This window comes from Cucurbita moschata, unplaced genomic scaffold, assembly GCF_002738365.1.
Source record: "Cucurbita moschata cultivar Rifu unplaced genomic scaffold, Cmos_1.0 Cmo_Scf00005, whole genome shotgun sequence".
NCBI lineage: Eukaryota > Viridiplantae > Streptophyta > Magnoliopsida > Cucurbitales > Cucurbitaceae > Cucurbita > Cucurbita moschata.
The window spans coordinates 3,133,043-3,146,387 of record NW_019268521.1 but is presented as its reverse complement, the minus strand read 5'-3'; the positions used below and the strand labels follow the sequence as shown (position 1 = coordinate 3,146,387).

Sequence of the window (13,345 nt, the reverse complement as noted above, 5' to 3'; positions counted from 1 at the left end):
CCCCCCCCCCCCCCCCCGAAATGGGACGGCGACTTTTTTAGTAAAATATTGTTCGAAAAGTCAATGACCTCTCAAATTCTACCTTTGTTTGCAACACATTACAGAAGCACTCACCTCAGAAACTATTTAATTAATTGGTTTTCCGTTGAGTGTTCATTCATTAATCATTGCCGACTAGTTTTCATTGGCTGTTATCTCTTAAACTTCCAGGCTACCTATTATGGAGTTACATACCTATTCATACCTTAGGTTTGTAATCATTTTATAATGATCTGATGGTTAGATTATATCTCTCCCATTTTATTTTTATAACTACTTTAATATATATATATTATGTTATTATACTTTGATGGTCGTATGGTCGTGTATTTTGTTTTCCAATTTAGTCCCTCTCATTTTATAAATGACTGCTTGTGTTTAGATTGACGATGATTAATGACATGGTTCTTGTTAGGATTGTTTTTGTTCAATGTGAAATAGGGTGATTCTAATGTTTGACCTTTTGGTTAAAGGTATAACATTGTTAGTCGAGTTATATTCACGTTGGATTTCTTTAGTGTGTATTTTGACTTTAGGTAGTTTAATTCATTCTTTATAGTTTATCGTCAACCAAAGGAAGGGTGTGGCTGTAAAAAAATTAACCGTAAGGGACTTAATTGAAACTCTTTCCCTAAACCCTAGACCTAAAATTAAGGAGCAAAATATGTGCTTAGTCCCCCCTCTCACCTCCCAAAAAAACTGAAAAATAAAAGCAACATAAATTTAACATCTAAAATTTGAAGTTTATGACTATATTTAACACAATTTTCAATATTTGAATTTTAAAATGTCTATTTTGCCCTTAATTTTTCAATTTTATTTTCAAAGTTTTAATTTTGTGCTTTACAAGTCCATAATTTTGTTTGATACGTGTAAATTTGAATATTTTCTAGATAGTGTATAGCTTCAGATTTATTAAATAATTTTTTAAAAAAATTTTATATTATATAATAGACTAATTAGTATTTTAGAACTTTGAATATGCTAGACTTATTAAACATTTTTAACAATAAAATTAATAGTACTAACGGCCTATTAAATAATTTGGTAAGTTTATTTATGGACTAAATAAACATAAATTTTGAAGATAAGATCAAACGTTAATAAATGTAGCCGTAGTCTTTGTCACAGGTGACAATTATTTTGATATAGCGTTCATTTTTCAAATATATAAAGCTTATGTGCATGATATTAAACTTACTCAAACTTAAATGTAAGGCTTAATCATTGATAATGTTGACTTTTAATATTCTCGGTCCTGCCTTTGACTCTCTCACATGGGTATGCTTTCGGTGATCAACGGTTTACACCAACATATAATTAATAATTACACTCTAATTTGAAGGCATGGTTTGTGGGTTAAGGAAGAGCCTCCATGCTATCATGGCTTTTAAGTTTTAATGCACTTCCATTAAAAAAAAAAAACACCTTTAAATTTTTTACAAAAAGTTTTATTTTAGTCCCTATAATTTTTACCCTACCATTTAGTCTTAATATTTTCGATAAATCTTTAATTTTTCTAAATGCAAAAAATATTATTATTAGTAGTATTATTCAACTAATTTTAATAAAAAATAACTTTAAGCCACTAAATTTAAAATTATTGAAAGCCTAAAATAGAATAAAATTGAAAACAATATTTTAATATAAATTATTGAAGTTGTCAACCCTCTCTCGACACCCATAAATATTAAACTAATTTCAAAACACGTACCGTAATATGCAAAATTTCAATTCCAAATTTATTTATTTATTTAATTTCATCGGAATTAGCACACGAGTTGTTCTGCGAGCGCCACATGTAGTAGTAGGAGTAGATCTTTATTTTGTAAATGCTAAGAAAAATTAATCTTTCTAAAGTGCTATGTTCTCATTGGGATTACAAATGTAAGTAAGAATTAAATAAACCTTATACGTTACTTTGATTAATTTAATGAATCAATAGATTTCTATAAATAATGTAATATAATATAATATATTACGAATTGAAAGAGAAATAAAATAAAAACAAATTTCAATATCTATATCAATAGAGTCAAAAGGCTAGGATAGGAAAAAGCCATATAAATGCAAACAAATGCAAACCCTAAATTAATGGATCAAATGCATATAAACACCTTCAAATGTGCTAGGTTGGAGAATTTAAACCCTAAATTAAAAAAATAAATGAATAAGCCTATTTGAGTTCTAGCTTATCGAACGAGTTATTTTGCTGAAATAATAAATCAAATGGAGATTAAAAAGCAATAGCAAACAAAAAGAAATCTTAAAAAATGAAATATTCATAGCTAATACAGAGGTTAACTAGATTTTTTCTTCATAGACTTAAGACTTGAAGCAAAATGATACCAAAATATATGTTGCTAATTAGATTAGATTTGTAATTAATGCTAAAAGAAGAAAGCACAAGAACAATAAATAAATAAATAAATGAAGAATCTTTTCTAGGTCAGATTACTCCACCATAAAAGTTTCCCAAGTATTTTTTGAATTGAACATGGGTTCATGTATATGTTTTCATGCCAAAATGTCAAGTCAGCAGCAAATTATTGAAGGAATTAAATAATTCCCAATTTACAACTTTAAAAAAGAAATTCTAACCCCTTTTCTCTAATCATTAATTATGAGGATACATTTTCTTGAATCTAAAAATTAAACTTAAGACGTAGATCCAAAGAAAATAAGTCATGTCTTAAACTTAGTCGTACTAATAGATTGGTACCTTAAATATCGAACAAAAGACTTCAAAAGAAAAGGAGTCAAGCCTCCTCGAAGGCAGTAAAAAATGACAAACTCCAAACGAATCGATCCTCGATTAAGGGGAGGCGTACTTTGTTTGAGGAGAGGTGTTGGATGATAAAAGTCCCACATCGGCTAATTTAGAAAATAATCACGAGTTTATAAACAAAGAATACTCTCTCCATTGGTATGAGGCTTTTTGGAGAAATCCAAAGCAAAGCCACGAGAGCTTATACTCAAAGTGGACAATATCATACTATTGTGGAGAGTTGTGTTCGTCTAACATGGTATCAAAATGAACACTAATATTTTTGGTAAATTAAAGTAAAGATGTTACGTTATAAATATAAACATAATTATACGGCATTTTAAAGAACGAATTACCTTCTTTCTTCGTCCCCGCCTCGAGATCCAATCTAAATAAAAAACATGAGACTCTCATGGCATTATGATTGGAAAAGAATTTTAATTTTGAGATTGGTGCAGCTTGAACTGTGTAAGTTCATGCATGCCATATTCATCATCTAATTAAAGGTCAAACACATGGAGCTGAGTAATGGTTCTCTTACAAGGCACCCCATTTAGGTGACAAACAACTTGTCTAGGTTGCCTGCACCCACATAGATTTCTTGTCTTTTTTATTTTTTTAATTCATTTATGTTTTCTATTTGTAGCTTTAGCTTTCATATTTATTAGGTTCTTGCTGTTTTAGACTTTAAATTTTGTAGTTTTATTTTTTGGTTGAACTTTATCATAATTATTTAATAACAGTTAAAGTCAGATTAAAGAAAAGAGAAAAAATTATATAAAACAGTTGCATGTTATGAGTTCAAATAATTGAAGAACTATTTATGAAGAGCGTACCTTATAAGAAAGTGTTGATGATGATGATGAGGGGGAATATTCTTGGCTGGAAACCTATATTAAAAGTCATCTTTGACAAACAAATTATATTTATTATTCATCAAAACGCACTAAAATAGCAACTAAATCCAAACACTGCCTATGATTATGATAATAATTATGATTAATTCGCTAACTACTAACTAATTAAAGAGCAATTATAGTTCGTCAAGTTCTTGATACTACCCTGCGTTTGAGTGCATGAACAAATGCGAAAATTATTAAAATTACAAGAGAGTGGCTTAAACCTCTAAACCTGAACTTTTGTAGACCTCGATGTAAGGGAGCTCCACAATCCTGCGAGATGGAAAAAAACACTGAGATGGATAATAGACTATCGTAGAAATTATGAACGCTAAAAAAACCAGTTTCCAGTATTCAAAAAATTCAAATGATTCAAACGAAAACGATATAGAATGCACTGCACAATTAGATTAACATTTCATATATTGAACAAATATTGCAAAAATATATGCAATGTGTGCATGCCGCCATAAAAACAAAACATAAGATTGAGAATGTCAAAACTTGATTTAATGTTATTGTACTCGTATGAAGAGATGTCCACGATGGAGATTGTCCATAGGGGTCAGAATTTTCATGGGACTTTTTTTTCTTTCCATTTTTTAATATACACTTCAAATAAGTTTTTAACGGATAATATAATATAATATTCTACCTCATTACTAAAAACTCAAATTTCAAATCACAAAATAGTCTTCAACATTTAAAAAATATATGTAAATATTCATTTACTGAAATAATGTATGTATTACATATGTTAGGGGTGAGGCAAGGGCAGGATCAGGATGGAGAATATAATCTCCGTCCCTAGATGAAAATCCTCTCCTCTCCCTCCCTATTTCTCATTTATATGGGATCAGGATGGAGAATTGATGGAGAATTGATGGAGAATATAATCTCCGTCCCTAGATGAAAATCCTCTCCTCTCCCTCCCTATTTCTCATTTATATGGAGATTTCACGCCCAATTGTTATTAAAGTTAGACTCCTATACGCTTTGAAGACAATTATATTGAAATCTAGTTAAAAACTATTATGATTTTAACATTAGTAAATTACCACCAAGTCTCCCAATGCTCTTTCATATGTGGCTTAAAAACGCAAACATCTTATGAGCTATGGTTGTTAATTTACTCCATAAGAGGTTGAAGACTGTCATAAATATCAAAAGCGCAAATCCAAAAACAGAATCAACAGCAATAAATTGGAGACTGCCAACATCAAAAACAAAATTACAAAAATTTAGATAGAAAACTCTACAAAAATAAAGAGAGATTTTGAAACAATAAGAAGGAAGCTAGGCTTCACCTGCTGATATAGTTGCATATAAGAAAGAATCATGTCACTTTGGAGTATGCTTCCATGGGATGCCTCAGGGCATTCTACATAATGTTCAATATTAGGAAACGTGAAAAAAAAAAAACTAAACTCATAGTAAACTATAATAGAGTAAATATAGACTGTGATCACACCTGAGAATCTTCAGTCATTGAATCAGCCTCATCCAGAATTATTATCTTGAATGGTTAACAAGGATAACCCCTAAATTCTTTTTCCTTTTCTAAAAAGTGTGAAGTTTATAACAGGCATGTTATGAAAATGTTATAGCTAAGATTAAGAAAATTACCCATGGCATTGACCACTGCTTGCTGCAACACCAGCAAAATCTTTAATCCTAGTCCGAACAACATTGATCCCACGGTCACCTCTTGCATTCAACTCCAAAACTCTGAACTTGTATGAGTTCAGGACTAAATAATGTTTCCTATATCAGATATATTTTATATCAAATAAAAACTAATAAGATATTTAAATAGTACATTTCATGTTTTATAAAAGCATGATTGCATTAACGTTTGAATTAATCCAAGCAGATTGAAGGATTTTGTTATCAAATAAGCAAATCACGAATGCCATGAGCAAAAACCTCCCGAAAGCAATGACTTACATTTAACCATGCTGATAGTGAGGCCATGATTTATTTATAATTTCACGTTTCAACTTCAATTTATTGCTAAATCTCATAGATAGACAATTCAGACAACACCTTAACCAAAAAAAAATTACAAACGAGCAGAAGAAACCTAATTCCCCAGCCGCAAAGAATCAAAGTCATCTCTTACAACGGATTCTAAAATTCTCATCCTAAACTACCGGTTAGTTCTGCATAAAATCAAAGTCACCTCTTACAATGGATTCTAAAATCCTCATCCTAAACTACCGGTTAGTTCTGCATAGAATCAAAGTCATCTCTTACAACGGATTCTAAAATTCTCATCCTAAACTACCGGTTAGTTCTGCATAGAATCAAACAACTTCATCCTGATGCATCAAATCTTTCACTACCTCGGCCGACTGTCAATCGAAAAAATGGACGACGGTTGAGATTACGCAACACATTCTGAGAAACAAGTGAAACAAAAGAACGTAAAACAGAAACGTACTACATCTCCGCCCATGGTTGAGAGCTCAGCAACAATGGCGCGCCATTTCTTCTTCCCCCAACGCACTGATCCACCTCCCCGGCATTGCAAATAGGGTTTTTTAATTTTCCCGCGTTTAGTCGGATTTTTGTTCCTTTTCTAATTCCTTCACAGATTATGCTTTGTGGGCTGGGCTTTTGGCCCTTTTCTTATTGGGCCCAATTCCTCTCTTACATTTTATGGTTGCTTCTTTCCTACCATTTCTTTTGCTTATTTTCTTTTTCAATTATTTAAAAAAAATTAAATCTTTTATTTATAATATTTTTAAAATAATACTAATAATTTAATCGTTTAATTATATTCACCGTTTTTTTCATATTTATTTATTTTCAAACATTTAATTAAAATTTATAACTCAATTTCAACTCCCAAATTAAAATTATTTTTAAGAGTCCTTGAAAAATAAATAATAAAAAATAATTATAAAATTAAATAAATATATACAGATAATTAAAATGTAAACAAAATAAATAAATAAATAAATTCAAGTTGAGAATCCATGAACTAATCTAATCTATAAAATTTTCATTTATTTGAACCGAACCCAACCTAAATAAGTTCATGACCCAACCCAAACTGTACGAATTGGGTTCGGTTGTTCAAATTTTTTTTCAAGTTATCGAGTTTTTTTAAGACCCCTACTTATGATAACTAAGATTCAAATGCTTCTGCAAATATCGCATTCCCGAGATTTTTGTCAATCTTAAGAAGACCGATCTTGACTCTTTTCTTCTTCTTTTTTAGTTTAATAACATTGGGTACGAGAACTCAAACACCTCACCTATTTCTCGAGTCATATGCTCGGGTTGACAAATCAATATCGATTCAAATACGATAAACAAAGTAACTATAGTGTCGTTTTCTTCAACCAATTAAAGGTTTATAGGCATTACCATTCATATGATAGGAGAAAGGGGAGTTGGTGTTTAGGTATATTGCTTCTTTACTACAACTTGTCAAGATCATGAGTTAGGTTCTTTCCCTATTTGTACAAATTTCAAATTCTAACCTAACGTTGTCACGTGGGAATTGTCTAATCGTGTATAAAAACTCCTCGAGAGATCAACTTGAATTGTCTCAACTTTGACAAACTGTATAGCTCGAGTTCTATAATAACGAAAAAAGAACTTTTTTCGATATATTAGTTGTGACTCTTAATAACAACAGTGGGATCGAAGGAAAACATAGTCTGTTATTGTGAGATCCCATATCGGTTGGAGAGGAAAACGAAACATCCCTTATAAGGGTGTGAAAATCTCTCTCTAGTATACGCGTTTTAAAATAGTGAGGTTGACGACGAAACGTAACGGGCCAAAGTAGACAATATATGTTGGCTGTGGACTTGACTGTTACAAATGGTATTAGAGCCAGACATTGGACGGTGTGCCAGCGAGGACGCTAGGCCCTCAAGGGGGGTGGATTGTAAAATCTCACGTTGATTGGAGAGGGTAACGAAGCATTCTTTTAAGGGTGTGGAAATCTCTCTCTAGAAGACACGTTTTAAAATCGTGAGGCTGACGGCAATATATAACGGGTCAAAGCAGACAATATATGTTAGTGGTGGACTTGACTGTTACAAATGGTATTAGAGCAAGACACTGGACAGTGTGCCAGCTACCACCCAGGGCCCCAAGGGAGATGAATCGTGAGATCTCACATCATCGGCTAGAAAATGGAACATAGCATTTCTTATAAGGGTGTGGAAACTTCTATCTAGTAGACGCGTTTTAAACCCGTGAGGCTGACTGCGATATGTAACGGGTCAAAGCAGACAATATATGTCAACGGTGGGCTTAGCTATTACAAATGGTATTAGAGCCAGACACCAGACGCTGTACCAGCTAAGACCCTATAAGGGTATGAAAACCTCTATCTAGCATACGCGTTTTAAAACCGTGAGGCTGACTGCCATACGTAACGGGTCAAAACAAACAATATATGTTAGCAATGGGCTTGGCTGTTACAAATGATATTAGAGCCAGACATCTAACAGTGTGCCAGCTAAGACCCTATACGGGTGTAAAAACCTCTCTCTAGTAGACGCATTTTAAACCCGTGAGGCTAACGACAATACGTAACAAGTCAAAGCGAACAATATCTGTTAAAAATACGAACTAAAACCTAATTATTCGATTGACGAGCTTTCGTTATTTTCTCACTGTTCTTTCCAATCTTTTCACTCTAAGTTGAAAACTCGGAGAAAATTTCAAAGAAAACGAATAGGACGTGTCGATGTTCCATTTCGTAAAGAAAGAGGAAGAGAAATGGATCGAGAAGAATAGAAGCATCTTAAAATTCCAAGTTGGGTTTGTAGAAATAAAAGAGAATTTGGTGTGAAATTTCATAAGTAGGTAATGATAAAAAAAGAATTTTATGCTTAGAATAGTACCCTACGTTCTTATCTTAATAGCCCACATGGAATTATGGCTGCCCAATACATTCCCAAAGGCTATTGGTCAATTATTTGGACAACAATTATTTAAATATTACAATTTCATAATTGATCAGAGAATATTTAACTTTTTCGTAAAGGTTTTCAAAAGACTCGAGAACCTAAAGAATTTAATTAACTCAACCTAACTCGTATATAAAGACTCGATGACCCGCAAAAAAAAAAAAAAATTAATGGATAATTTTTTGTAATATAATTTATATATAAAAAAATATAAAACATTATAATAAATAAAAATATAATATAATATTTTACCAACATAATTTATAAAAAAAAAAATTAAAATTTTAATATCCGAGTATAATTATATATATATATATATATAAAAAAAAAAGGAGGAGGACGATTAATATTATCTCTGATTCTAATTGGGAGAAATTTCTCGTGCTCACCTCCCATTTCCTGCAAGTTAAACGAACATATCTACTCGTACAACTTTAGTTGGGTTATCAAGTTAGTTGAGTTTGGTTTGTTTCAAATAAATGAGCGTCTCGTAGGTTGGGTTCGGTTCAGTTCATGGATACCCTTAAAATTAGATTATATTTGAACCGACCGAACTAAAATTTATTATTAATTAAAAAATATATGTTTACTGATAATACAACTATTTGTACGTATAATTAACTTATTTAATTTTATAATAATTTTTAATAACTTTTTAAAACGTCTCAATCTTACCCAATCCATCACATAACGTCTGTACGCTTATCTTTTTGGTCAATAACATAATCATATTTTCGATGACTAAGATTACGTTTGACATTTACGATAATATGATTGGTTTAAACTAATTATAGTATTTTCATTTGAATCGCTTATAATTATCACTTAATTAAAGTTAGATTAAGTGACGGATTAGGTTGAATAATCCTTATCTAATATTAATGTTTCATCTAACGCGTGATCGATTAGATTACTAAGAAATTACTTACATTAGTATAGCAAATATTTGGCTTATATATTAAATTTATAATTTTTTTAAAAATTAATCCCATAATTTGTTAAAATTCGAATTAAATATTTAAAATATTTATATTTATTTTCGAAGAATTAGAATTTTGACCAAATGTCAACGACAGAGATCCCCACTTCCGGAGTGGGATTGTAGCGAAACAAAACGACGTCGGATTAGGATGGGTTTTTCTGCTAACGTGGAAAAATACGCGACGCGAAAAAACGGAACTAACGAATTTTAAAAAAATTATATAAAAAAAAAAAGTATAATAATTGAACAAGCAGCCAGCGAGGACCATAAGTCCTTGTGGTGGGGCCCACCCGACCCCACTCGATGTTGTTTGACTTATCGTTACCATCCAATCCAACCAGACTCCCGGGGACCACAAAAGAAAAAAACAAAAAATGCTCATTTTTTTTAATTTAAATTTAATTATTATTATACGGTTGGTGTTATTTCATCTGCGTTCCATAAATTAAAAAAATATTATTTTCGAAAAATACAAATTTGGTCGTATTGTTAAAGTTTCAGTTACCTTTGAGTTCCAAAGCTAAAAGAAAGCTGTATTTTATTATTATTATTTTTAATTTTTATTAGTTTTCGTTTTAATTTAAATAAAATCATAATAAATTATTTTAAAATTAAAATATGAAAGACAATTATAGGTTAAAAATACACATTTAAATTAAGATAGTCATCCATGGACTGAGACAACATTCTTGTCTCTATCCATCGATTAATCGTTGAATTGTTGAATGTTGAAAGACAATTAGCGACAATTTGAATTGACTTTTTAAAGGTCTGAAAGTATTTTATTGTTTTTACTTATCAGTTGATTTCTAGCTGTGAAATACCGTGAGACGTTGAGGGCCGAGAAAAAGACAGAGAAGGACCACGTGTTTTTTTTTTTTTTGTTATTATTATTTCTAACAAATAATAAATTATAACGAAATTAAATATATTTTGTTTTCAAATTATTGTTTTAAATAAATAAATAAATTAATATATTATAAACACGTTTGAAAATAAAATGAAAAATAAATTAAAAAGAAAATGGGGGGTTTGGGATAAAGTGTACGGCATTGACGTTTATGGGATTTAAAGAAATTGAATTGCGTCTTTAAACACTGATTTGACCAGAAATGTCAATGCATCCCCTTCTTTCACCCTTTTAATTTAAGCCTTAAGGTCAAACAAATTCCACTTTTTGTTTACTTTTTTGACATTTATTACCCTAATTTCCAACTTTTATTTTCTTTCTTTATTAATATTTTAAAATATTAAATTATTATTTTCAAATATCACGTTGAAACTAATATATTTCCAACCATTTTTTTATATCAATTTCTTTTAATCAGATACGAAAGTCTTTCCGACTTTTGGAAAAAAATCAAAATGACGTGAGAGAATTTGGAAAAAACGGGTATTCGGTAAAAAAATTTAAATATATTTACTTAAATAAATAAACTGGAGCAAGACAAGAATCGAGATAAAAAAAAAAATAGAACACTCGTCCTTATCCTTATTTAACTTATAGAAAAACAATCTTTACCCGCTTCTTTTACCATTATCGAGTGATTTTATATGTCGAATAAATATCTCTAATTCTATGGATATCATAAATATTAAAATAAAATAAATTAATTTTAATAAATATCCGATTTATTTTATTAAAAAAAACAATGGATAGGGGCATGTGAAGGGACATGGCCTACTATATTCCTTACACATTGGGTCATGATAAAAAGACATATTTTACTAATAATTTAAATGCTAATTGGATTTAATAAATCCAATTAATATTTATAATAATAATAATAATAATGATTTCTTCCGAGTCAAAAAGTAACAACGATAAATGATTATTTAAAAATAGCTATAGATAAATACAAAATATATTTTTGGAATTTAATAGAATTTTCAAACACATTATTTTATATATCTTTATTTTATTTTATTTTATTTATCACGATTAAATTTTATATTAGATGACATCATATGTTATTTTCAAAGATGGCATGAATTAAAAAATATACAAATATATATATATATATATATATATATATATATATATATATATATATATATTAATGATTTTTTTTTAATTTTGTTAAAATAGTATAAATAAATAATAATTTTGTATTTGAATTTTAGGGATTACAATTAATTTTTAAAAAAATTATAGCAATTATATAATGATTTAATTTTTAAAATATTGAAATAAAAATTCTAAATCCAAGATAAATAGAGGAAATAATATATATTAATATAGTTTAATTAAAAATTAATTCTGGTTTATGATTTTTCATAAAATTAATATTTAACTCCAATTTGTAATTATTTAGAATAATTATGATAACCACTTATTATTTTTTTAATTTTATAAATATATTTACTTTTTAATAATCCACGTATATAAAAAATGATTAAATTATTTTTTAAAATGGTTTTATTCTGTTAAAAATTATTATTCTTTACGACAGAGAAGACCTTCAACTTTATATTATGGAATTTTTCTCTATCAAAATTAGCATATACGTATATATTTTCTGCCATTCTTTTCCATGTCCTCTGTTACCGTTCATTAATTTTTAAAATAAATTATTTTTTTTAGAATTAATAAAATTTATATTATTTTATATATTTCAACAATATAAATATTTATTATTTAATATAAACTAAATTATAAAAATTAATATACGATGAAAATGTTCTATATTGTTATATAATAAAAATATAGGGGTCAAATTGATATAAATTAAAATTTGAGGACTAAATTGTTATTTCTATAAAATATTTAGAAACTGAAAATATTTTTTAATAAATAAAATCGGAAAAATATATAATCCACTAAAAAGTATGCTTTAATTGTGGGCGTGTAGGAAAGACGATCCAACCTAATCCAACCATCATTAGATTCTCTACCAAGTGTCCTGAATGTCCTAATTGTGGGAGTCTCAAAGGACTGTCCTAAAGAATTTTCAATGTCACGTTATCTTTCACTTCGTTACTAACGTGTCACGAAATGACCAATTTTGTTGTTTATTCTCCGTACCTTCTCGAACCCTTTAAAAGCATGCTCATAAATGTCGTGTAAATGTTTCAAAACTACACTTGTAATAGTAATCTATTAGAATGCTGAATAAAATTGGGATATTCGCGATGGTGACTTAGAATAATGTGTCGGGATTCATGTCTCAATTCCTATTCCAGATCCTAGTTTTCGGCCAATATTCTAATTAATTTATACTCTAAGGATAGTTTTCGAAATTAGAGTTTAAACCTAATTTCGAGTTAAATTTTTTTTTATCAAACCCATAACTTTTTTTCTTCATTTTGGATCGGAAAATAGAAGAATTGCGTGAATAAAAAATACCAGGGAGGTTTATGGCCAAGGGTAAAGATGCCCGAGTAACCGTTATTTTGGAATGTATTTTACTCGAAGGGTTTGAATAAGCCCCAATCGTATTTCTAAAGAAAAGATGGGCAATCTGTCTTTTCAAAATATGATTCCACAAAAAAAATATATATATAATTATGATAAGACCCCTTCCTAGTAAAAAAATACAGTGAAATCACATTTCCTAATCTTTCCCCAACCCTGCGAAGTTCAATTGAGTTCAAATAAAATATAAATTATATATATTCTACTTCTTAAGGTTAGAAGACAGTATTATCGCTGATATATATATATATATATATATATATATATATATATATATATATATATATATATATATATATATATATA

At 29.2% G+C, this 13,345-nt stretch overlaps 1 protein-coding gene across 1 annotated transcript; it reads right to left on the bottom strand.

Annotated features, from left to right (window-relative positions):
- Nucleotides 1–3,097: 3,097 nt before the first annotated feature.
- LOC111442906 lies at nt 3,098–6,252 on the bottom strand. Its single transcript, XM_023080466.1, has 6 exons — nt 6,149–6,252; nt 5,332–5,469; nt 5,013–5,086; nt 3,938–3,978; nt 3,643–3,696; nt 3,098–3,194 (listed from the first exon to the last, which is right to left on the bottom strand). Exons 2-6 carry the CDS (start codon nt 5,417–5,419, stop codon nt 3,098–3,100), a joined length of 354 nt encoding a protein of 117 aa, XP_022936234.1. The 5' UTR covers nt 5,420–5,469; nt 6,149–6,252.
- Nucleotides 6,253–13,345: the final 7,093 nt, after the last annotated feature.

Bases quoted from the DNA above. Each gene is read 5' to 3' on its own strand.
- LOC111442906 (XM_023080466.1), bottom strand. From the start codon at position 5,419: ATGCAAGAGGTGACCGTGGGATCAATGTTGTTCGGACTAGGATTAAAG. The intron at 3,697-3,937 runs GTTTAGAGGTTT...CTTTTAATATAG, and splicing joins CGAGGTCTACAAAAGTTCAG to GTTTCCAGCCAAGAATATTC. The intron at 3,195-3,642 runs GTACGCTCTTCA...TTTTTTATTTAG, and splicing joins CATCAACACTTTCTTATAAG to ATTGGATCTCGAGGCGGGGA.